This window comes from Misgurnus anguillicaudatus, unplaced genomic scaffold (genome assembly GCF_027580225.2).
Source record: "Misgurnus anguillicaudatus unplaced genomic scaffold, ASM2758022v2 HiC_scaffold_33, whole genome shotgun sequence".
In the NCBI taxonomy this organism is placed as follows: domain Eukaryota; kingdom Metazoa; phylum Chordata; class Actinopteri; order Cypriniformes; family Cobitidae; genus Misgurnus; species Misgurnus anguillicaudatus.
This window is the reverse complement of record NW_027395283.1, coordinates 4342010-4369260: the sequence shown is the minus strand read 5'-3', so window position 1 is coordinate 4369260 and position 27251 is coordinate 4342010. Positions and strand designations below refer to the sequence as shown.

The following is a 27251-nucleotide window of genomic DNA, read 5'->3' as shown; positions in this document are numbered from 1 at the left end:
CTGTGTGTGTAAATTTGGTCACGAAGAAACCGAGTCTCTGTTTAAAGCAAACATTTGACCTTTCCAGACTCCTTATTGGTAATTTGTCATTAGAAGGCTAGATCTTACACTTTTAGCCTCTTATTGGGTGATTCTCACGAAAACTTGGTTTTAAAAATGTCAAGCATGAAAATGTAAAAATTGCTTAAATTTACTTTTTTCCCCACCAGACATTGAAAAACAAAGTCTGGAGTAAATGGGAACATAATTTTAAAAAATTTGTCCTAAAAAATCTCATTACCGCAACAGTCAGAAAACATCAACACTGACATATTTTCAAAATGACATGACAAACCTGAAAGAACATAATTTGGAGATTCTGCACATGCATTTAAAATCAAAGTATTATGCTTCTATTAATTAAATTAACATTTAATAAGCATCTGTTGTGGTAATGATAATCAAAATGTCGTGTAAGCATTCTGACAAGACAATATTTCAAATTAACTGTAAAAAAATGTATCTTACCTGGTAGCCATCTTGAAGTAACTGGTCCATGTGCTTGGTCACTCAAAATCTAACTTTATTAAAATTCTGTATGTGTGCTTAAACTGTTCTCAAAAAGTGTTGCGGAGGATGAGAACATCAGGCATGGACACATCATTTTCCTAATTTTTCTTCATTGTTATTATACATGAATATTCAGTAAATATTTTTTCTGTCATCTAAAGTAGTCTAGCAAAACATCCATTTATTTTTTTTCTTAATATTTTTGTGTTAATTTGATTAAATTACAACATAACGCATGTTCAAACACAGCCGGACACATTGCGGTAATGAGAATTTCAGCAGAAAATGAGATAAAATTTACAATTATAAATTCTTATGTTGAAATCACACATTGTGCAAGGTAGAACACAGTATTGTGTTAATTCTGATGCTTTTTAATGTTACTATATTACACATTTTAAAGCTAAAATCATTAGTGCCGTGGTGTTTCAATGGTTTCGCGAGAATCACCCTATTACATTTATGACAAACTTTTGAAATCTAAAAATTGAAGTTGTTATCCCCTTCAGACCTGATTATTATTTTGATTGGTTGATGAGCATTTTTATTGGTTTAAACCACAAAACATGTGATGTCCGTTCCAGTGGATGGCTGCAGGGTCTGAAGGGGTTAATGTTTATTGCAACACAGTTGATAGTTAGAGGAAGTTTGTGCATGTGTGAAATGTTATTTAATATCTGAATAAACTGAGTTTCTGAACTGCTCAGTGGTGCACATGACACATTATTTACTGCATTGAAGCTTTGGTTAACTGGGTTTTTGTTGTTTATATAGTGTTAGCGTGATTTGTACATCACGAAACAACATCATCATTTTAATCATCATAGTCCATTTTCTGTCATTTTTTTAATGCTATCTTTTAAAAGACGCTGTTATGATAGTTGTGTTGCATGATTGGTTAACAATTTTGTGACATTACTGTCGGATACAGTATAGTCTACATTGTATTATTTGTATTATTTTATAAAGACTCCTCCGAGAAATCTTCTCTAAACGTGGGCATTTTTCAGTAATATGATTAGGAATGGGATGATAAATTCAGATATACACTAATAATACCTGGCCAGTAATGATTCTGAATCGCACAGCCGATATTATGCACAGCTATTTCATGTACTACCGCTTTTGATTAGTAAGTCTTTATCAATCTGAAATAACTGTTAGTTTCAGTCGTTTATAACAGGCATTTGAAAAAGTGAAAGTGACAAGCCTGTCATGTATGCAAAACATACTCGAAATGTGACCTCTGCATTTAACCCATCCTAGTGAGTAGGGAACACACACACTGCAAGTCGTGAACACACAAAGATCCGGAGCAGTGGGCAGCGCCTGGGGAGCAATTAGGGTAAAGTGCCTTGATCAAGACCACAACAGTTGCAACACTCGTCAAACATAGTCATTATAAATAATATTTATTATCATGAAAATACCTGAAAAGGTTTGAAGAGAAGCGATATAAATATATGCTTAAGCCACAGAATTTCCTGGAGCTGCGTGTGTAATTGTTCTTTTTCTGCAAATTGCAATCCATAAGTTTCTGCATGAGAGCGTCCCTTGGTTTTTGGACGTAGTGGCATTTCACCGTAATTCATTGAGAAACAAAGGCTGTTTCTTCCTGTTGGTCACCTGATCTCCGCCATTATTTTGCCGCAATGAATCTGGGGCGTAAAGCAATTTCAGTGTGCAAGTCTACACTCCATGCATCCTCGATATCAAGAACACATCCAGGTATTTTCATGCGTGAACTTGCGTTCTTGAGAATTGGAATTGAACTTTGATAATAAACAACTAATTGAATATTAGTCTATTTAAATGACGTTAAGTATGACATACGTTTTTTGAAGTTTTATGTATTTTTCGTTTTGTCACAAGGCTTATAATTGCGAAATATCCAAGCGATTCTCATGCATGGAACCGCATTTACTACACAGAACGAGGGCTGTGCGTGTTTCATCAGTAAAGCCGGTTCGGTGATTAGTATTAAAGGGGACAGAGAATGAAAAAACATTTTTACCTTGTCTTTGTTGAATAATGGTAGTCTACTCGCATTCACAAACATACAAAAAGTGCTAAACATCTCAGTCTCAAAAAAAATCCTCTCTTAGAAATGTCAGCCAGAAAACGGCCCAATCTGAAAAACTGATGCTTATGACATCACAGGCATCTCACTGCCCCTCCACTTTAAAATAATTGGCCAAATTTTTTGAGTGGCAGCAAAGTCAGCTCATCAGTAATGAGATTGCAAGTTAAGCCTGTAGGGGGAGCCAAATTGGTGCAAAACCACTTGTTTAAAATCCCCCACCCTAATAGAGCTATCTGAGAGAGGTTTTTAGGAAGCTTCTAAGGCATTACAGACCCAAACAAAAAAATGTTTGTCTACATGTCACATCACAGAACAAGGATAAATACCCCGTTCAATCATTTTATGTCACCTTTAAATCACCATCATCTGCATTCAGATGGAGTGGGATTTACTACACAGAACCGTAGTTCACAGAAATTCAAGGCAAAATCGGGTTTATAATCGAGTAAAATCGACTCCGATAATCTATGCGATTTTGCCTAGCTTTTTGTGAACTACGGTTCTGTGTAGTAAATGCCGCTCCATCTGAAAGCAGCTGATAGCGATTTACTACTAATTTCCGAACCGGCTTTACTGATGAAACACGCATGAGAATTGCTGCCAATTTTTTGCACAGTCCTACACAGAACCATAGTTCACCGAGAAGCTCTGCAAAATCGCATAGATTATCGGAGTCGATTTTCCTGGATTATGAACACGATTTTGCCTAGCTTCTCTATAAAGTACAGCTCTGTGTAGTAAATGCCGCTCCATCTGAAAGCAGCTGATGGCAATTTAATACTAATCAAGAAACTGGCTTTACTGATGAAACATGCATGAGAATCACAGGCGATTTCTTGCACATCCCTATATGTATTTCAGTTAAAAACATTATAAAAATTATTAATTAAAAAAGAGCCTAAAGAAAATGACGTTAAAACCCCAAGGCTAAGGCCAATCTGTGATGTTTCAAGTCGGACGTTAGTACGAAATTAAATTCAGTACTTCTTGATCTAACAGAAATGATTAATTAGAGTTTGAGGACTTGACATAAAGTACGCTATCATAGGGGTGTGCGATATGACGATATTTGATTGTGAACGATTAAAATGTCTCCACGATCCAATTTTTCTGAAATATCGTTGTATCGTGCCTACATCAAGTGTGCTACAAACATGAAGGCGAGTTAAGGGCCATGTATACCTGTATTCCGCGTTCGGCTCACGCGCGCACGCGTCCGCTGAGCTTTCAAAGTATACTCACCACGGCTATGTGGGGATGGCCGTGTTCGAGACACACGCAATACAAATTATTTCTTATTCAAATTATCACTTTACCAGGCTGTCAGGGCAGCACTGATTTGCGACATTTACAGTACATTAAAAAATGTAGGATAACTTAAGTAAAGAAAAGGATCCGATCCACCATTACAAACAAAGTTTAGAGCAAACATCAAGAAAACAAAGAACATGAATCAAACATTATGGTGACAATGCTCCACAGCTTTCTATTCGTAGAAGAAGTGAAAATAAAAGATGAGAAAATGATAGAGTTTGTGCAAATGCTGTCTATTTTCTTTGTGTAATTGTTTGTAGTGGAGTGTCCTGTCTCAATATTTTCTTGCGCATGCACTGTTGTACGCGTACTGTCTGCGCATATTTTGTATGTTGTAGGACTGAATTTTTAAATGGGGGCATAAGTATATGGCTGTAATAACACTCAGTAATGGCAAAATAGTCTTTTAAAAAACAACATGATAAAAGAACCGTGATAAAATCGCAAAACTACCGTGATTCAATATTTTCCCCATATCGCCTACCCCTACACTATCATCATGTAAACAGACTACAAACACCAAGTGAGAGCCCGTAGTGAACGAATAAACACGGGATACATAACAGACTGCACAGTCGGCATATCTTCTTTATTTAGTTGGGCATGTTTTTGTGAAGAAAGACAACCGTATTTAGTGACCTGCTCCGGTAAAACCCTGTTCTTCTACAATAATGCTGACTGTGGAGAAAACTCTGCTACGTAATAGCAAATATAATTTCCCAATTCATGACCATGTTTGTGTATGTGTAGTATGTAATTTGTAGTATGTATTATTTGTTGTCTCTTGGTTGAAGATTTGTTTCTTAGTTTCATCATTAAACTGAATCAGTATGGGCAGGTCAGAGATTGAAGGTCTAACAGAGTCCTGCGGTTTCATTGGAAAGGTTTTTGAATGGGGTGAAACATTCTTTTTGTTTTTGGTTTATTAACTGGACCTCAGGGGCCCACAGGAAGAATCATTGTTTCAACACCCACATGAGTCTGATCTCAAGCGGATATGAGGAAAGGGGAAATATGACCTTTTTTTAGTCATGTTTGTGTGTTAGCGCAGACGGGCTGTCCTCTGCGCAGGCGTGCTCTCCTCTGCGCAGGCTTGCTGTGCTCTGCGCAGGTGTTGGCCTCTCTTTGTAAACAGCAGGATGCAGTAGTTCTGTATCAGGGTTGACTGATATTTCATCAGAATGAAGACGTTTTGCAGAATGTGTGTGTCTTCTGTCTTATATGAATAATAATGAGTCAACTTCTGTCTGTTCTCCATTCAACTCCTACAGTATTCCTGTGGATGAACATCCGGATCCTGATCCTTTTCCAGAAATTCCACCACGGACTAAACCTCCGAGCGAGAGCCCCAGGAAAGCATTCCCACTGCCAGCCATCAAAAACAGTGAGTAGACTTTTAATTGAATGACTTAATAGGAAAGTCAAAAATTTCGAAATTACACAAATTGGGAGGGTGGGACTTATGTGTTAAATTTGGGATTCTCTTAGTGAACTTCATGTTGGCATATGTGACAAGTTATGGATTTTTCTTCACTAGCTGCATTCCTATTGCAGATTTGCGCAAAAGCATTATTTTTTAAATGTCAACAAAAGACTATTGCGAAATGACGGCGTTTCCATTAATTGATGATATGCAACTGAAACTTAGTTTTTCCCTCTCATTATAATTCAGTCCAAACATCACGTCGACTGATGTTGGTAGGTTTACTAATATCATATCCACCGCACTAGGCATTATTTCTAACCGTAGGAGATGTAATCCAAAGTATCCAGAGTATTTTCCAAACATTAATCCCAAAAAAAGCCTCTTATGAGTGGCAATGAATAGGTGTTTCTTGAAGGGAATAGTAGATTATTTTAAATCAAGGAGATGTAAGAGCATTATCCAAATTTTATTGGCAAGGAAAGCCCTTATATTTGGGAGCAGACCTATATTGAGGTGTTTCTGGAGGTTTTAGTATATACTGGGTCATCTTCAAATAATAATTATGTTACTTACTTGCATCAGGTGACTTGAAAATGTGAATAAACATTTCCGTTGCAGTTTTACGAAACACAACTTTTCCAAATTGTATGAAAAAACACCTCATGCCAGTGTAAAAAACTATTTTTGCTTTTTTTCAATTTGCGCAATTTAAAGGAAGGATATCTGATTTGATCCAGAAACATTTTTAGTTATGCTGGTTGAAAGTCTCCTCATATTTAGGGCTGTCACAATTATAAAATTTGGCTGACGGTTAATTGTCTAGTAAAAACCGGTTATGACAATTAATTGCCTGTTTAGGGCTTTGACGGTTATGACGATCAATTGACTGTTTTATTGCTTTGACATTTAATTCTCATAATGTTTTTGTTTGTTCATGAAATAATTTTCACACATTGTTGTGATTATTAAAAATTAAATCTTTTGAAAATGTATGTTTGACCTGGTAGTTCATACTGTTTATCAAAGTTTTGCAGCATTTCTTTAAATGCTGTTTTTTCCACTGTATTGAATGGCTTTGCAATGTATCGCATTACACTGTCAGTTAAGGAGCGCCATCTGATACTGTGTCGTTTATGCAGGCGCTGCAGCTCCCCCTTGTGTTTTTTAAGGAGAGGTGCAATCATTGCGGTGATCTGAAAACGATTATTTAATCATTGTGACAGCCCTACTCAAATGTTTTTTGTTTTGTTTTTTGAATAGGGACAATTTTGGTTCCAGCCTGTTAACAAATTTACGAAGTGGCCAATCAAACATTTAAAAAACAACATTATATATCTGAGATTAACAAAATTAGCAAAGTTTAAAATTTTATATTCATTTATTACACGGCTCTCTGGAATGCTTGATTCTGATTGGTCAGTTGAGACATTTGCAGGTTCGTTCTTTTCAAATAATAACCGGTCCAAAGTAATAACGCATAGCTTTAAACTAATATGCCAATAAAATGTTTCAAATTCATATTCATGTCCAGTTTTTTTCTTATGTGGCAAGTAGCCGTGTAATAAGTGGGATAATGTAGAGGCAGCCGGTAGTTATTGTGAAATAAGCCCCGACAGTGTGATCAGGACCCGACGCGAAGCCTAAAATATAACAATAATGAAATCGAATCTGCTTTTTAACTAATTTTTTTTGAGCACGGTTATAAAGCCTCTCAATAGGCTTTAGGGTAGTTTGGCTAGTCTGGCTTCAAACAGTGGTGCAGTACGACAGGTGGGACAGGATCATAGTGTTCAAAAAGCACATTCTAATGTTAGGCAGCTCCTAACCATTCTGAAACAGTTCATACTGGCCTTCATTTTTCTTGATGTTTTTAAATCTTGACTTTTAAAATTTTAGCTGAGAATCTAAAATCACTCCTAATTATTTCTCTTGTTCTACGTGATCGATGAGTTCGCCATTCATTTTAATGTTACGGTCATTTATTGTATATAATTTTTTTGTTTTTGTTTTTTGTATTTATTGTTATAGAGAAAGTCAGATTAAGTGTTAAACAGGATTTATTTTTGCCAATTAGACACTTTCTCAAGACTTCTAGTTAGTGTACTACCGATAACAACAGGGTTTTTGCCAGACACATAAACCACAGTGTCATCGGCATACATTTGAAGGCCAATTTCAGGACACACTTCAGGCAGCTCGTTCACGTACAGGCTGAAGAGAACAGGCCCCAGTATGGTTCCCTGAGGGACTCCGGTCTTAATTTTATATGGGGCAGATTTTACATGATCAATATCTACACGTTGTTCTCGCCCCTGTAAGTAAGACTCGAACCATGATAGTGCCTGATGTGACATCAGGGCTCCAGACTGCCTCCAAATGGGGGCATTTTGCCACCAAAATTTGAGAGTGTACCACTGAATTTTACATCCAGTCGCACATGTGCGACCAGTAAATGTAAAATTTTTTTGTGATGTGACACTGAATTTGAAACAGCACATTGTACTTTCTGTATCTATCATCAAAGTATTTAGTACTAATACAGTGGAAATTAGTAGAAATGTGAATATTTGGTTAGCATGTTGATTTACGTTGTGTGCCCCTAAATTTTCTGATTGCGCCCCTAAAATTTTCAGCTGGGGGCCACTGTGCTCCTAGTGAAAAACGTTAGTCTGGATCCCTGGACATGTTATTAGATGACAGTTTTGAAATAAGATGACTATGATTTACTGTATCAAATGCCCTCTTTAAATCCAGGAATACCACACCCACAATGTTTCCTTTATCAAGCGGCTGCACAATATTTTCCAGTAATGCACAGATGGCTGATTCATTAGAATGGTCCTGCCTGAAATCATACTGTTGGGGGTGTATATACTGATGCATTTCTAGATATTGAGTTAGGTGTTCTGAAACAATTTTTTCTAGTATTTTGACATTACCGGAACTAGACTTATTGGTCAATAGTTACTAACGTCTGTGGTATTCCCACACTTAAAGATGGGTGCCTTTTTCCAGGTCTCTGGAAATATTCCAGTTTTTATAGAGACATTTTTAGCAAACACTATGTTAAGTTGTCTAAATGTATTTTTAATAAATGTATGTCATCTATGAAAGACATAGGAGCAAAACATTTTCAACAAATCATTGAACTAGTGTTCATTTTGTCACTTATTTTTAATTTAGTCTTAGTCTTGTGCCAAATGTCCTTGTTAGTTTTAGTCATATTCAGTCATTCACGTTAGTCGACTAAAAGTCTCGTCAATTTTAGTCGAAAGAAAACTCAATATATCTTAGTCAAGTTTTATTTAAAACATTTTTGTCTTTTTTTTTAAATAACTTTTTTCTGAGATTAGTTCTGATAACCATTTCAGTCATGTAGTGTTTCACACATCTCAAATATTGGTTAAATACACTAGTTGAATGATTTTTGTTGAATGTCACTTTGTTAAACGTTTCTGGTTTTCTAATTTAAGACACACATTCACAAATGATGTCATCGCTCGTGTTCGCTATCTATGGGTGTTTTGTTCTTGCTCGATGTAGTTTCGTGTTGCTCTCACCAGCCACAGGCTGGCAGCAACAGTAGTATGAGATCTGTGCTTACTTGAGAAACAGCGCAAAATCATTCAGTGTATTTTGAAGGCGTAACGTAATGGCTGAATATTCTATCTCTAGTAGAGGCGATTGTAGACGAAAATGAAGAGAGATTTTATCTCTTAGTCTTGTCTTTTTTCGTGTTAATTTAGTTTAAGTCAGCGTTTTTGGACATCTATGTAGTCTCTTCATCGTCTCGTCTTAGTCATGGAAAAAAGGTCGTTGACGAACATATTTAGTCTCGTCTCGTCTGACGAAATTTACACTGGACCGAATGCAATAATTGGACACATCTGTGAACGTGTTTTGCATGCACTGTTCACACAGACATCATACATCATCAGCGCGTTCATGTGCGCTCAACTCCTGTCTGTAAACAAAGCCAAACAAACTTTTCTGCTAAATTGACAACCTGCACATGAACCACAAAACCAAAGACATCTTTTGAAACAACAACGGCAAAAACCGTCTGGATCAGCAAAGAGTAAACACCTGAATTAACATCGGTAACTTTACTGTTTTTCCATGAGCTGCGGGTCTGAAATGGTCATTGCAGTGTTTCTTTTGGAAAGGTAGGTACGCAATATGATTGTATTTCGATGGATTCATATAGTCTATTTTGATGAAACATCGTGTTGTTTCTGTAGTTTGTGTACCTTTAAGAATTAGCGTAGCATTATTTATGTTTTTAAAATTACAACTACTACGTCTACACAACCGAAAACGTGCCGTATCTAATTCTGATTTAAAACAGTTGTTTATGGTGTTATTCACTTTATACTGCAAACCTGGATGGGCTTTTGGTCTGTGCTTGTTAATGTGTTTTGAAGGAGGCATGGCTTTGGATGGCGATTTAAATGGAGAGTGGGATCGTGGTTTCAGTGCTAGTAGGCTAAAGTTAGCATTTTTCAAAATGGAAACGCAGCTACTTCAGTGAAATTAATTAATATTAAATTTTTTAGGCAAAATTTATGTTGGTGTGGAATAGGGCTGAGCAAAATCGATTTTTCGATTAATCTTTTTTCCCCCTGATTCAAAATCGAAGCTACAAATTGATTTTTTCCCCATTTTATTTCCGCAAACATTAACGTTAATCTAATTATTGGTCTTCTTCACTAGATGTCACCCTTTTTTGCCTTGTGCGATGTTACCAAGGAGCGAGAGGCGAGACATTCATTCATTCAGTCTATATTCTAATATATTATAATATAATATACTATTCTATATAATCTATATTCATTGAGTTGAATCGAGAATCGGGTATAAAAATCGAGTAGAGAATTGGACCGAGAATCGGAACAGAACTGATTTGATAGCCTGTGAATCGAAATCGAATCGATCTGGAACATCTGAATCGATATCCAGCCCAAGTGTTGAAGTGTTCAGATCAGAAGATTTCAAAAAATGAATTCAGTCGTGACTTTTCAAACATTCAACTAGTGCAGTTTTACAGGCGTGACAAATAAGCTGAATGTATGAGAAAATATGAAGACGCAGCAGAGTTAAATATTCAATATAAACCTGTTGTTACTGGTTTATAAGTATTGTCCTATTCATATCTTAAGTGATCTCATTTGTTCACTTTATTAAAATAAACATAAATAAAAGTGTTACATGTAGTCATAGAGAACTATGGCCTCATACACTACATATAAATTCAGTTGTCATCTTTTAATGCTGATTCCTGTTCTGTACACACACACACACACTTCAAACAGTCATTTACAGGATGGACAACTGCTGCTCTACAAACAAATTAACTCCTGCAAAATGCAAAATTTACAGAAACTTTGCATAGTATGTACATAACCAAACTAGTTGTTGATAAAGGATTTAAACATGCATCATGGACATGACTAGTTTCTCTTCTGAAAAAATAAATGCCTACAAGGGGAAAAAGTCGTTGATAGAAGCACAAGTGTTTGCTTACTAGTGTTGCCAGATCTTGCATGATAAAAAGATCCAATAATAAACCGAAATAAATCCAAATGCTTTACCTCAAAGATCAAAATATCGGGACCGGCACCTTCACACTAACAACAATAAAACTTTGTCGTTTTGTGAGCAAAAAGCCATAAACTAGCCACAATGATATGCATGAACTACAATAAAGACGAAGACCTGGCAACACAAGGCAACAAGATACACTGAGGGAAGCAAACTTGTACAACACACAACGCCAAGATAGAGGTTTATTGCAGAACATAATGCTGTAATATTATTTTGGTGTGAATGATAAGAATGTCGCTATGGTTATCTCTGTGTCAATCATTGCTATTTTGTCATACAGACATGAAACGATCATTTAGGGGATTTACTCCTGCATTTCCTGCATTAAAATACTTACTATTTTAATGCAGATGTCACTTGTAAAAATATGCAGGGTGTATGAGGCTCTTACATTTACTTCATCATCTGTGTGTGTGTGATTGTGTTTATATGTGCTGTATTTTTAGTTGGTTTATTTTCTGTCATGTCAGCGGTTTTAAGTTTGACCTGTTTTTGAACTCGTGTCCTTTTTTTGATGACCATATGAAGTGTTCACAGCATGAAATCTTTCTCCGCTGTGGTCAGTGTGCATGTTTATATCAGATCAGTAAATAAAGTTATCAGATAGCTACAGTAACATTCACAAAAGTCATGTGGGGTCTTCATCTATAACATATGCATTTTTTATGCACTTTCTGTGTAGAATTGGATTCAGCGGGCAGTTCAGATGAATATGATGATAAGGACCACGATCTCAGCAGAGACGCTAAACTCTTAGACATGGCTTATAAGGTGCGTGTCATGTGTTTTATCAGACTGTTTGATTGTAGCTCTGAACTGTCCAATAGCGACACATGCTGTGTTTGACTGACAGTTGTTTCCTCCAATAGACATCTTTGATGGTTCCCAAGGAGAAACCTCGATACAACAGTATCTGCAGTGATGACGAGTTACTGGATGATGAGATGGACTGTTATGAATCTATATCAGAAAAGTAAGTTAATAAAACAGCGTTTCAAACATAATGTGTGCTTATCTTTTGCACAGGAAATTTGTCTTTCATTTATATATATTTTATTTTAAGTAACTTTTTTAAGTGAATGACTAATTTATTTGTCCAAAGGATCACCACATGACAATGCTTAATGTCAAGCCCTTTAATGTAACTCTTCCTTCTTTTCACAACCTCTCATTTCCTCTCTCTATCTATCTCTCTCTCTCTTTCAGACGAGGTTCATGGATTGATGATTTGGCTTCGATTTCCACTCAGAACAGCATTTACCTGCCAACCAGAGGTTTTGTCAGTGCTCCGCCCCCTCGGGAAGACCCCTCCTCTACTCTTATAGCTGTCATTAAAATGGGCTGGTTGGACAAGAATCCTCCACAAGGGTGTGTGTGCATGCGTGTGTTAGGATTGCAAAGGGGTGCAAACTTTCCATGGAAACTTAATCATGGAAATATTCCAAATAGGGCTGTCACAATCATTAAATAATCGTCTCATCGCGATTGTTTGACCTCATTGTGATGATTTCAGATCACCGCAATGATTGCACATTTTTCTAAAAAACACAAGGGGGTGCTGCAGCGCCTGTATAAACGACACAGTATCAGATTACTTTTAAATATGTGTTATGTGTATTAATATTTACTGCCTGGTAAACCTTTCAAAAGATTTAATTTAAATAATCACAAATATGTGTTAAAATTATTTCATAAACGAACAAAAAAAGAATGAGAATTAAATGTCAAAGCAATAAAACAGACAATTAATCGTCACAATTGTCACAATTTATTAAACAATTAACTGTCAGCCAAATTTTATAATTGCGACAGCCCGAATTCCAAATAGGAAAGAATTTATGGGAATTTACAGAAATTAATGGGAATTATTTTTGGGAGATTCATGTAAACTCTATCATATATAAACATAAATTAACATTTTGTTTGGTCATAAGCAGACTTGCATGCAAGTTAATACAAATTTTAAAGAATCCTAATACTCATCAAGTCGTGGTTTTCTTCGATTAAAAATCTTTCAGAAATGATTATGAATGACTTCTGAAGGCTTTTGATCAAATAAATGCAGGCTTGATGCGCATATAAGCCTTAAGTGATATATGAAGGTTTTTTATTTCAGGGTGGAGTAAGTGTTTTGTGTTATCTCGGTCAGTGTATTTGTCTTTACAATGTTGTTGCACACTAGCTTACACACAGCACAAGGGAGTTTTAAACACATTTATGTAGTTTACATGAGTACATGATTAAAGAAATGATCTGTGCGTGTTATGCAAGAATGTAAGTACATGGAGGGGGTGTGGCCTCAATGTCCCTTCAGTAAGTGATGTGTTATGTGCATGTGACTGAAGAATGTGTAGGGGAGAAATTCAACAGAAATGGCATTAAATCTTGTTTTACGCACCCTTATGCTGCTTATGCTTACATTTAACTTCCCTGTTATGGTCAGTGCTACATTTTTTTCAAATTCCCATGGAAAGTTTCCTGTCTTGAAAATTCCTGGAATTTTGCAACCCTAGTGTGTGTATTTCAAAATACTTATGATGTCATTGGGTGGCGCTGTAACACTCATTTACTGTAATCTGTGTGTAGGTCTCTAATCTACCAGCGGCGTTGGGTCAAACTCGATGCTGAATACCTGAGATACTTCGACACTGAGAAGGTGAGGAGCTGGATTCTGATTGGTTAAACCCACAAACGGAGGTTTATGATTCATTTCTTGTCACAGTCTGATTATGGCATGTGAAGAATTCACCTGAGGGCATTAAATCTGGTCTTCATAGAAAACGAACGTACAGGCTTTATTTTGACAGCTGAACACTTAAACATAAGCGTGTGTGTGTGTGTTTATTTGTTGTGTGTTCTCAGGACGTTTACTCAAAGAGGATCATACCAACGTCCTCCATCACAGGAGTGATCAATGTGGGTGACCAGAAGTTTGAAGTTGTGACACATAATCGCACTTTTCTGTTTCGCGCAGAGAGTGATGGTAAGTGTGTGTGTGTTATCAAAATGTGTTTTATAAATAATTAAACAACACAAAAACATATGCACAAACACACATAAAGTTACAAATCGAGGGGTGAGAACCAGAGGGGTGTAACAAGAACAAAAAGAGCATGATTTGTACTAATCTTTAATAAGTTCATATGATGATAAATGAACTCGTGTCGGCACCAATAGTTCTGTGATTAGTGTACGACATATAGCAACCCAAGTTTGAGTCTCGTCTCGGAGGTCCTACGCCAATCCCGCTCCCCAATCTTCACACAATACTTTCCTAGGCACTAGGCACAAAAAGACCCTAAAACATAACTTAAAAATAATACATTAAAATGTTTCTCTCGTGTCCTTTTGGCAGTTGAAAGAGCTCATCGAGGGCTTTTCATTATATCTCCATTTTACCCAAAATGTCATTCACAGCTTTTGGTTCTCACCTCTCGAAATGAACATAAATACACAGAGATGTGTTGAATGATGGACTGTTGACATTTCACTCCTGTGTGTCTGTGTGTGTGTCAGCGGAGAGAAGTGAATGGGTGACTGTGTTAAAGAGTTGCGTCGGAGCGTCTCGCACACAGCAGAGTCTGGATTTGACCTTTAACCCCTGTGTGACCTCTGAGATGAAAGGTTATCTGGAGCTGCGTGGTCTGCGATCTAAACTGTACACAGTGGTGTGTGCTGATAAAGTCTTTCTCTATAAGAGCACTGAGGTAAAGTGTGTGTTTGTTTTGTGATCACTTTATGTTTTTAAAACCTTTTTCACACAGAGATTACGGAAAATGCGTCCGGGGTTTGATTTTTGGTTCATTCACACTGACAATCATTTTTTTGGAATCTGTGCATGCACACATACTGTAAAGATCCCGGAAAGACACGTGACATGTTTTTTCCATGGCGTCTGAAGTTTATGTGCTAAACATCCATGATTCCTCTCTTAAGATAAATAATTTTCTAAATAAACGCGACGTATAGTCCACTGTGACTTTATATATGTTATTTCGTCTTAATGACGCATTTTTGAATGATGCGATTTATACTCCGGTGCGGCTTATAGTCCGGAAAATACGGTATGTCTATGTTAGTAGGAAATTTGAATCACTTGTTTATTCAGTAATGTTCATCTGTTTTTTGAACACAACAGCTCAGTAGGGATGTAACGATTCAACCGTGTGTCCCATTAAAAATGGGAAATCGATTCTGAATCGCAAGGCTGCGATTCTTTGTTTCATGCACAGCTTGTGCGTGTACTACGGCATTTGGTCAGTAGGAAGTCCTTTTCAATCTAAAATCATTATGAGTCGGAGTCGTTTATAACGTGCATTTAAAAAAGCAACACTCGTTAAACAAAAAACTTTATTATCATGAAAATACCTGAAACAATTTGAAGAACAGCGATATAAATATTCCTGTAGACATTTCCTGGAATAGCATTCGTAATACTACTTCTTCTGTGGCACAAAGGTAGTTTCTGCACGGGAGCGCCCCCTGGCGGTCGGATGTGCCTGGATTTCACCGTAAGTCATGCAAATTCATTCATTGAGAAAACGCGCATTTGCACGGTTAATCGTTACACCCCTACAGCTCAGTGATTCTCAGTTGACGCCACTGTAAAAACACATTTTTACAGTTGTGTAATTGCTCTTTGTAAATGTGATGTGTTAAGGTAGGTGCCCTATAGACCGTTTCATCGGACCCACGTGCGGTGATGTGATGCGCGTCTGGTACGAACGTTTTTTTAATGGTCTGACTTAGTTGCTAAACTGAACTCTTAAACAAATACCTCATCAAGAATAACAAATGTTTTGATCTCCTAGGTAATCTAGGTGTTGTTTTTGTGGTTATTTATTTTTAGTGTACTTTACCAGAAGTTACGTGTTGACCACAAAAGCCGTTCGTTTATGTTGTTATTACTGAAATCGTTTATACGAGGAGAATAAACCTCATTGTTTTGTCATTGCCATACATTAGATTGAACACACGCCAGAAGATTACGTCTGTAACTTCTCCAGTAGGGGTGTCACGATTCTCCAAATCCTCGATTCGATTACATTTTCGATTCTGATGTCACAATTCAATTTGATTCTCGATTTTTAAATGAATTTTTTAAAGACAAAAAATGATATGCCTTTATTATTATTTTTATTATTGTTATTATAGTTTCACATTAACATGCACATTGCGTGCTTTTCCTCGCATGGGGGTTTGTGGGCTTTACTTTAAACGAAAGAGCTTGTAGAGAGAGAATTCCTTCTTGCACGCAGATAGACTTAATGCACGCTTCTTGGACTCCTATTATCTGAACTAAAACCGGTGCGTCATAAGCAGATGCGCTTCTCTCTGTTTCACGTGCACGCGCTCTCGCATCTGTCCAAAGTCTAAACATAAACTAAAGTAATAATCCTTACGTATTTGTTCAGTTTTATGCGTTTCATGCGAGCTGAGGCAAACTATCCCTTTTGTTTAAAATATAACCCGCTGCATCTTGGCGGCTCTCTCGTGCACGTGCAGAGAGCTGCGCTCTGTCCGAAGGCAGATCACTAGGTAGTAATCCTGTTTATGATATGCATTTCAAGGAGTTGTAGCAATACATCCCTCGTGTTTAAAATATAAATCGCGTTCCGCTGGATGGATGTTTTTAAAGGCACTCGTGAGAGTTTATTTTCCCCCGCTTGGCAAGCCGACCGGACGTGACATGGGGGCGTGGCAGCATCGACGATCCCATTTTTTAATTCGAAGTTCGAGGTTGTGACTTAATTTCGATCGATTTTGATTTAAAATCAAAATCGTGACACCCTTATTCTCCAGTGTTTAAGGATGACAACAACATTTCATTTCTGTTTATGATGTTTTCTCTGGGTTGGTTTTGTGTGTTTGTCTTTCACAATGTTGCATTGCCACTTAATTAAAACTCACATCCAAAACCACTAACTTATTAAACACACCATTGAGAAGATATACACACTGATGATCTGTCTGTCTGTATGCAGGATTATCGTCTGGGAATAGGAATCACTTCTATTGATATGAATGTTGGGAATGTGAAGGAAGTGGCGGGAAGAGCGTTCGATTTGACCACACCTTACCGTATATTCAGGTCGGAAATTTGGCTGTTCTGGTTTTATAGAGATGTTTATTTTTAGTGAATCAGAAACCAACAAGATGTGCAAGCAAACTGTCTGTCTGACTTTCTGACTCTTCATCTGTCTATAGTTTTGTAGCAGATACTGAGCAGTTGAAAGATCAATGGGTTGAGGCGATGAGAGACTCCATCGCAGAAGCGTTGTCCAATTACGAAGTTGCTGAGCGAATCTGGTCATTACCGGCCAATCAGATCTGTGCAGATTGTGGCACAGCTAAGCCTGAGTGGGCAGCTATTAACCTGGGCGTGGTCTTCTGTAAACGTTGTGCAGGTAACAGACAGTCACATGATAAAGTGATTTTATATCTATTTTATTGTAATATTTCTTAGCACCACATATTCTCTCTTTTTTTACAGGAGAACATCGTGGACTCGGTCCGAGCGTATCTAAAGTACGGAGTTTAAAAATGGACAAGAAGGTTTGGACTGAAGATCTTATTCAGGTACGTTCTGTGATTTTGCTGTAGATCATAAAGATCTTAATCTCTTCTTTAAAGCTCAGTAACGTCTCTCTCCTCGTGTCTCGGCCCACAGTTGTTTCTCACGCTGGGAAACGAGCGAGCCAATGAGTTTTGGGCAGCGAATGTTCCTCCCAGCGAGGCGTTAATGGTCAGCAGTAGCAGTGAAGAGAGACGCCGCTTCATTACGGCTAAATACCGTGAAGGGAAATACCGCAGATATCACCCGCTGTTTGGAAACCAGAGAGAACTCAATAACGTGAGTCTGAGCTTCATCTTTGATTATAAATACTGTATTAACATGATGTCATGATCTGTTATTGTGAATGAGAGACAGTGTAACGCTACATATGACCGATATTATGAAGGACGTCCTGCCAACACACTGCTGCATCTCTAAACATCTATGATGACTTTAAATTATACAACTTAAAGTAACAGCGAGACGTGAGGACACCAGAAGAGTTTGAGCGGCCATCTTGGTATTTCCAACCGGCAGATGGCGTCATAGACTTACATTCAAAATCATAATCTAAATTCACCCGGTTTACAGCGTATCAGTCACACAAGATTCATTTTTAGGATATGTGTACGTTACGGCTGCACGATAAATTGCACGCGATTGTCACGTGCATCTCGTCAGTAAAGCCGATTTCTTGATTAGTAAGGAATCATTAGCTGCCTTCAGATGGAGCGGCATTTACTACACAAAGCCGTAGTTCACTGACAAGCGGGGAAATATCGCATTCATAATCGCAGGCAATTTTTTTTTTTTAATTGCACATGCTGTACTTAAAGCATAAATATATAGATTTCAGAATGAGCAAGTTTGTCATTAGTCCCTTTCACACATACAATCTTTACTGGTAATTTACTGGTAAATTGCCGTTAACATGTCATGTGTGAACAGAACCTTTCCGGTAAATCAGTGCTCCCAATTTACCAGTAAGAGAGGTTGTAAGATTACCAGTAATTTACCGGTAAGCGCTGTGTGTGAACGAAAATTATAGGATTACCGGCATTTAGAACGGACGACGTCAGACCGTGCTGACAGCTTCGGGCCAATCATAGCGTTTTAATACAGATGACGAGTTTACCCCCGCACTGTTTACTGACGTTTCCACACACATGCTGCTTGAAAGTTGAGCACACCTGAAGTTTACGTCCACATTTCTTCACCAAAGTTGTTTAAAACAGCTTACCGTCGAATGGCCGACGTCCTTAGCACGCCCTCTGTGAAGCCTAAAGTGCAAACAGTACTGTTGTTAAAAACGCATTTTCGGTTTGACGTCGTCTCATTCAATGTTGTTTGGTCATGAGCAACTTTGCGACTGTTTACCACAGACGTGAAAACAACAAAATAGGGACCGTGGATATGAACGACGTGGATTGTTTACAAATACAACACTGAGCTCGCCGCGTGCTACAGGTACTTCCGCTTTCTCAACGAATTTACCGGTATTTTGATACTGATGTGTGAATGATGTCTTACTGGTAAAATAACGGAACGCCACTGCGTGTGTGAACAGCACATTTTTGTATTTACTGGTAAATTCATTCTGGTAAATTCATGGTAGAATTACTGTGTGAAAGAGGCTATTAATAATATGTGCTGCGGTCGGTCCGGCGATCTGAAAATGTAATGAAGATGAATGTATAGTACTCATTTTTTAAAACGTAAAATTTGTAGAACTTGAAATAAATGACTATGTGCATGCTTAGGACATTTGCGTTGTAATAATAATATACAAGGAGACTTCAGATATTAAAACGGAGACTAGTAAAGTAGTGTTTTATCATTGAAATCTCATAATGTCCTATTAATTTAATAGTGTTTGGGCTTTAATATTGTGACGTCATGTGCAATCCAGTCATATATATAGATCAGTGGTTTAAACTAGGGCTGCAACTAAATATTATTTTCATAATCGATTAATCGGGCGATTATTTTTTCCGAATAATCGCCTAATCAGATGAATATTTACTTAATTACATTTTTCACTTGTTATAGCTATAATGCACTAAAATATTGATTTTATCGATTTTATTAATTAGCTGTTGCAGCCCAAGTTTCAACTGATTAGTGCAAATTAATAAAACTTAATGATTGTCCGTGTGTGCGTGCATGCGTGTGTGGCTGTGTGTTTAGCACCTGACTGTGACAAAGATTCAATTAGATGATTCATTTTGTATTAGCTAAAAAATGTGACCCTCTGACACACACACACACACACACACACACACACACACACACACACACACACACACACACACACACACACACACACACACACACAGACAGAGGAAGTTTTTGCTGCAGTTCACTAAAAAAACACAAAACCAATCACAGCATGATGTGATTTGCTTCCTGACACACACACAAACACGCGCACAATCCCAGAATTCCACTGTGTGTCTGTGGGATGAGAAAAACAGACAAAGAGACCATTCACTTACACAGAGAGAGAGAGAGAGAGAGAGAGAGAGAGAGAGAGAGAGAGAGAGAGAGAGAATCATGGTTTGAATCAGATGTCGGAGGAGAAACATGTAAACAAAAGTCCTCCATGTTTGAATATATTTAGAAAAGCGTTGTTTATGGTATTATGATTGTATTTCTAGACACATGAGGGTTTTGTTTTTTTAATAACTCATTCCTCAGACTGTAAAGGATCTGATTTAAAAAGAGAAAGAGAGCGAGAGGGGTTGTTCTGTGTGCAGTGCATGTGGTTTTGTTGATCATTTTGTGCCTGAGCTCCTCCCACATCCTCTGTGACATCATCAATGGCTGTGGTGCAATGAGAGTTCTAATCCCGCCCACACTAAGCCAAACCCCTCCCTTGCTCACTCACTCACTCACTCACTCTCTCTCTCTCTGGTTCAGTATGTCACACACACACACAAAGACACACTGACACACACGCACACACAGTTTGAGCGTCTTGTGTTTGGATTCAGATGGGTGAGTGTCACACTGTCATTGTGTTAATACTTTCCTGTGTCATGTTTTATTTCTTGCAAAGTCAGTTTAGTCTTATTTGTGTGTGTATGAAAGTGTGTATCTCCGTTTGTTTGTGTGTGTGTGTGTTCTGAGTCTTTATAGTTAGAGGAATGTGTTTCAACAAGTTGCTTATTTGTAGGTTTTTTACTTAAAACCACATACATCACATTTACAGTTACTTGTGTATATTTGTGTATATGTGTGTGTGTATTGCTGCAGAGGAGTGTAAAGTGAGACCCACCCAACAATAGAGAGAGAGAATGAGCAGGAGAGAGAGAGAGAGAGAGAGGGATGATTGTGGTGTTTGTGTGACTCGCAACATTCTTTGTGTAGCAGCAGTTTAACTTTCCTCAATGGATAGCGTTGTGTATCTCTCTGTCACACACACTTGTTGATTTGTTGACCTGATGAATGCTTTTGTTTGTGTTAGATTGAGTAAAGCACATGTAGAAGTTTAAGAATTGTGTGTGTTTGTATGTTTGTGTGTTATAAATGCTAAAAGGTTAACTCACATACACATTTACACAGACAGACAGAGGGGTCTTAAGTTGTGTGTGTGTGTGTGTGTTTGTTTATATGATATAGCAGAACATTCACACACAAATACACACACAGGGTCTCATTTGGGTGTGTCATGTGCTCTTATAACACTTAAAACAGTCTGCGAATCTGAATTACACAGACAGTTCAGATCTGATGTGATCCATGTGTGTGCGCGCATGTGTGTGTTGATATCGGGTGGGTGGTCTGCAGGAGAAAAAGGGGAATTCAGAAGAAAAACATTTATCTAACATACATGTGAGAGAGAGAGAGAGTTTGAAACATCATTGTTTACAGTGTATGCACTTACAAAAACATAATGTACACAAATCTTCATTATCGACAATACGTCAACACACAGTAAGTGTGTATAGAGATTAAGATTTGTGCAGACAAACACACGTGTCTAAAGTTACTTCTGTTGTCTAATTGGAGTGTGTGTGTGTGTGTGTGTGTGTGTGTGTGTGTGTGTGTGTGTGTGTGTGTGTGTGTGTGTGTGTGTGTGTGTGTGTGTGTGTATGGTGCTTTGTGCGTGTCGTGCTGTGATTGTGAAGGGTTGATTTTCAGCTGTCTAAACATCATCACCCCCGAAATCTCTCTCAGGAGATTCTTAAAGGCACAGTTCATCTTAAACTGGACATGATCTCATCTTTCACTCACATCAGTAAGAGGATTTCCATCCGAACGTGAAGCGAAAAAAAGAAAAACAAACCAATGTGAATTAGGTGCGTTTTCATCAAGTTGTTTGAGCGAATGACGGTGGTATTGATTATCTAGTAAGTAAGGCATGCTTTAGTAAGTGAATACTGGACTGCATTTAGTTACGCTTGGGAAAGTTATATATTTACTAGCAGTGCGGCTTGTAATTGTCAAACTGAATGTTGTGCACTAAAGAAGAAATGCAGAGTTTTTGATGCATGCACTAACGGCAAGGACATTGCGACGATGTCGAGCCCCATATATAGACGGTTTCATTGGACACATGTGCGGTGACGCGATACGCATCTAATCTTTTTAATGGTTTGACTAGTTGCTAAACTGAACTCTTGAAGAAATACCTCATCGAAAAAAAAATTGGTTTCCTATGTAATCTACGTGTTGTTTATTTAGCTTGTTATATAAATGAACTACTTTTAAAAGTACTTTGTTGTTATTTATTCTTAGTGGAGTTTACCGGAAGTTACGTGTTGACCACGAAAGCCGCTTGTTGTTACTGCTGAAACCGTCTATAGGAAAGATAACATCAGTCATGTGGGTTTAATGTTCACTACAGCAGAATTTATTTGGAAAATGCGTTTCCATCTTCCATATTTGCATTTAGTGTTGATCGCATAAGTCAAAAACCACCTCAAGCGAGCGAAAAAACGTTTTGTGAATTAGGTTTTTATTTATTTAAAATTTGTAGTTTATCGCGTTACTTTAAAGTGCGCATAAAATCAGGTGATGGAAACCCAGTTTATGTGCACTAATGCTGAGTTTACACCAAACGCGTTTTGGGTGTCAAAATCGCGTCTACCGCGCCTAGTTTGCCGCTTGAACACTTTGAATGCATTCGCGCGTGTAGAGCGGAGTAGACGCGCGGAAAAAGCAAGCATTTGACGCGCGTCCGAGGCAAATTCTGCTTCTTGTGGGAGGGGCAACTGGTATGTGAGTGTCTGTTTGCAAGATGACTGATGTTGATTGAGCATTTATTAAGAGAGTTACCAGTTTTTTTTGTGTAACCTTACTATAGGGGGAAAATAAACGGTGCGGGTCGATAAACGTCAAGTGACTCAAAAGTGTAGTGTGTATTACAACTTACCAGGTTGCCCAAAGTCCTCACTGACACTCTTCCAAGCGAGGTCCTTTTTATTCCTGTCTCCTCTATAGAAATAACAACTTGTGTCATATAGCTTCGAGTCACTGCTTGAGTGAGTGACTCCGGGCGGGGCTGCTACCACAGCAGCAGGCAGGCTCCTGATTGGTTAACGCGGCGCGAAATTCCGCCAAAGTTCAAATTTTTCAACTCGGGCGTCAGCCGCAAATTCGCATGAACCTTAAAATGCACAAAAGCACCATTCGCGCGTACCGCGCACAACGCTCAATTCGCGCCTTTGAGCTTCACGCGCGAATGAGGCGGAAACGCGTCTTCCGCTCCGCGCCGAACGCCTCTTCCGCGCCGCGGGACCTCCTGACGCGCGTCAACGCGTCTGCACATTGACTTAACATTGAAATCACTCGCGCTTCACGCCTCTACCGCGGTTGGTGTAAACGCACCATTAAACTACACACTTTTGTCAGCAACACAACTGGTCGTGTAAAGTACTCAAGTATTTTTACTTTACTCAAGGAAATGTTTTTTCAAGTATGTGTACTTTATCAGTCTTACTTCACTACATTCTAATGCATAACTTCATACTTTTTACTCGACAATCAGGTTAAATACATTAAAATCTAGCACTAACTTATGTATAATTTTATATTTACTTGAGTAAAATACTTAAGTACTAGATTTTTTATGTAACTGAGTATTAAAAGATATTTATTGTAACGTATACAAAAACGTTTCATATTATGCTTTAAAATGTATTAAAGTAAAAGAAAAACACCTTGATAAAGTGCAGATACTTAAAAAATGTACTTTAATAAAGTAAAATACTTGAGTACTGTGTGTATTTCACCTCTGCGCATCACTGCATCATCAGAGATTTGTTAGCTTCCTGTTAAATAGCCTACTTTATTTTTATTTAAACTGTGTAACTTTTATCTGTGTAAGGATCTCTTGACAGAAATGACAGAAATGCGATATAACCTACATAACTATATTATCAGTGGTGTATAAAGATCTTACTGAACTGTATTGTTTTTATTACCTTAGAATGAGACGTTTTTAAGTACATACACCTCAAGTCTTCTTACATGAAAGTCGCCGTCATGTTTTTACACCAAAGCGTTTAAATGCAGCTGAAACGGCAGGCTGACGCTGACTGTAGCCGCTTGACAGCTTTTTTCAGCTGAACGCTTTAGTTGCTTTGATACTCCTGCTTTGTTTATCAGTCGTTGAACGTTTATCAGTCGTTGCCCGTTATTTGTTGTGCTATTTGTCCCGCCTCTCCTCCAGTATGATTGGACAGCCGAATAAAAAGTGACATTGACAAGCTGAGCGTTCTTCCTCAAGTTGAACTTTTTCTACTTTCAGCACACTGACAAAAAATCTGAACATAGGCACTCGCCTTAAAGCACGGCGCTTACATCTGAAATAATTGAAAACATATGCCGCTGCTAGCGTAAACGCTTAGGGGTGCATGCTACCTTAATGGACAAACTTCTCTAGAGAGCGCATTTTGTCACTGCTTTGTCTCAGATGACGACATGTTTGTCCTGTGACAGCCACCATATGCGTTTTACCACCTTTAAGGTTCGCTATGTCAGAATTTATTTGGCAAATGGGTTTCCATCTCCCATTATTCGGACTTATCCAATGGGTCAAAAATCACGTAAAAAATGTATTCAAAATTTGGCTTTGTTTCTTATGTAATACTGTAAAATGTGCATACTTAAAGTGTTTTTGTACTGCTCAATCTTTACATTACTGAGTGCTTAAAGTTGCTTTTAGTCACAGAAGAAGAAAGTCATACGGTTTTGAATTCATTTCATGGGTGTACTGTATCTTTAAGACATCTCGAACGCTGTTCAGACAACCTTTGTCTACTCCATTTGGAAAATATGTAGTTTTGCACAAGCCTGCCTTTCTCTCTCTCTCTTTTTCTCTCTCTCATTTTGTCACTGTGTATCTCTCTCGTTCTGTCAGACTGTGTGTATTTCATCAGTTTGGTATGAACACACATTTATTGTGTACTGTATGTGCTCTTCACGGGTCACTTCAGTAAACGCACTCATATGTGTATCATCATCAGATTTTTTTCATATGCTTCAGTATATGTTGATGACATCACTTATTACACACACATGTTCCACACATGTACAGATTTCTGTCCTCTGACATCATTGCAGGCGCTGTGTATTAACGTTCAGTCTAATGATGTGTGTGAGACGCTGGCTCTGGTGTTCTGTGGTGCCGATGTGAACTGTGACACCGATGACCCGGACCTGCCCTGCCCCATCGCCCTGGCACAATATCACGGGCAGAACCTGCAGGTGGAGTTCCTCACACAGAACCGCAACACAGGTGCGTTATACTCGGAGAGAGTTACTATGACAACCGCTTCAGTTTATCTACCTGCTCGCTCACTCACACTGACCGTTGACACGCAGAGCTCCCGAGGTCAGAGGTGGACGTTGCCATCGATACGGTACACTACATGGCCCCACCCTCCATCACACATAATGGATTCCTCTTTAAGACCGGCTCCATGGCTCGGCCAATCGCAGAGAAGAAGGGTAAAGAAGGTGAGGCTCTCAAACTCTGAAGGATTGCTTTAGGGCTGCAACAACTATTTGATAAAATCAATTACACCACGCAACCAGCTTGTTTAAACCGCAGCGTTGCCAAGTCCTCTGCCTTTCGGGGTGTTCTGAATTAGGCTACTTTAAAACTGTTTCAGCAGGTTGATATTTTTCTGCGGGATAGAAATGTTGGTATTTGGACTGTGAATAGTCATTGGGATGCTTTTGACGTATGTATATCACTCACATCATAATGGCTTATTTCATTTATTTAATAACTAATAATGTTAATACTCATCAAGTTCTAAAGTTAAAGATTAAAACAGATTTATAAATCTGTGCCTAAATTTCCTCATTCCTGAAGATGTCAATTTGTTTGGTCTATTTTGAGTTTTATAGTTATTTTACCTTTTTAAAAGCTGCTAAAACTTTTTAAGGCTTAAAATATCAAAATTGAATTAATTTACTAATATAAATATTAGTAAATATAAAAATACTTATAAATACTCACTCTGTAGTGGAGTGTGGCTTTGCACTTAAAGTACACTTCTACACGTGAATACCCTAATTTAGTGCTTTAATTAGCTAAAACAAGTGTTCAATTAATTGAGTAATATTTATGTTTTTACCCGATTAGTCAATTATTCAAAAGAAAAAATAATAATTGCCCGATTAATCGATTATGAAAATAATCTTTAGTTGCAGCCCTAGAAATGTGTTTTTATCCTTTTAGTCAATTAATAAAAAATATTTGCCAGATTAATCGGTTATGAAAATAATCTTTAGTTCGCGGCCATAGAAATTTGTTTTTATCTGATTAGTCGATTAATTAAAAAATGCTCCCGGTTAATTGATTATGAAAATAATCTTTAGTTCGCAACCATAGAAATGTGTTTTTGTCCGCTTAGTAAAAAAATTGTCAGATTAATCAATTATGAAAATAATCTTTAGTTGAGGCCCTAGAAATGTGTTTTTGTCCGATTAGTAAAAAAATTCAGATTAATCGATTATAAAAAATAATCTTTAATTGCAGCCCTAGAAATGTGTTTTTGTCCAATTAGTAAAAAATCGTCAGATTAATCAATTATAAAAATAATCTTTAATTGAGGCCCTAGAAATGTATTTTTCTCCGATTAGTAAAAAACGTCAAATTAATCAGTTATGAAAATAATCTATAGTTGCAGCCCTAGAAATGTGTTTTTGTCCGATTAGTAAAAAAATTCAGATTAATCGATTATAAAATAATCTTTAGTTGCAGCCCTAGAAACGTTTTTTTTTTTTCGATTAGTAAAACAATTCAGATTAATCGATTATGAAAATAATCTTTAGTTGCAGCCCTAGAAATGTGTTTTTGTCAGATTAGGAAAAAAATCAGATTAATCGATTATAAAAGAATCTTTAGTTGCAGCCCTAGAAATGTGTTTTTGTCCGATTAGTAAAAAAATTCAGATTAATCAATTATAAAATAATCTTTAGTTGCAGCCCTAGAAACTTTTTTTTTTCGATTAGTAAAACAATTCAGATTAATCGATTATGAAAATAATCTTTAGTTGCAGCCCTAGAAACGTTTTTTTTATTAGTAAAAAAATCAGATTAATCGATTATAAAAGAATCTTTAGTTGCAGCCCTAGAAATGTGTTTTTGTCCGATTAGTAAAAAATCGTCAGATTAATCAATTATGAAAATAATCTTTAGTTGAGGCCCTAGAAATGTGTTTTTGTCCGATTAGAAAAAATAGTCAGATTAATCAATTATGA

The 27251-nt window shown here is 37.5% G+C and overlaps 1 protein-coding gene across 6 annotated transcripts in view; it reads left to right on the top strand.

The window, feature by feature from the left end:
- Positions 1-27251, top strand: part of LOC129438752 (arf-GAP with Rho-GAP domain, ANK repeat and PH domain-containing protein 1) — a 66010-nt gene that overhangs the window by 22345 nt on the left and 16414 nt on the right. For all 6 annotated transcript variants that reach the window (XM_055197651.2, XM_055197647.2, XM_055197648.2 and 3 more), the window contains 13 exons: positions 5218-5330; positions 11659-11747; positions 11846-11949; positions 12183-12344; positions 13563-13632; positions 13839-13959; positions 14493-14683; positions 16961-17067; positions 17184-17383; positions 17470-17555; positions 17647-17829; positions 25102-25276; positions 25363-25497. In XM_055197651.2, the coding sequence (XP_055053626.2) occupies positions 5218-5330; positions 11659-11747; positions 11846-11949; positions 12183-12344; positions 13563-13632; positions 13839-13959; positions 14493-14683; positions 16961-17067; positions 17184-17383; positions 17470-17555; positions 17647-17829; positions 25102-25276; positions 25363-25497 (1736 nt within the window). The remainder of the gene's footprint in view (positions 1-5217; positions 5331-11658; positions 11748-11845; positions 11950-12182; positions 12345-13562; positions 13633-13838; positions 13960-14492; positions 14684-16960; positions 17068-17183; positions 17384-17469; positions 17556-17646; positions 17830-25101; positions 25277-25362; positions 25498-27251) is intronic.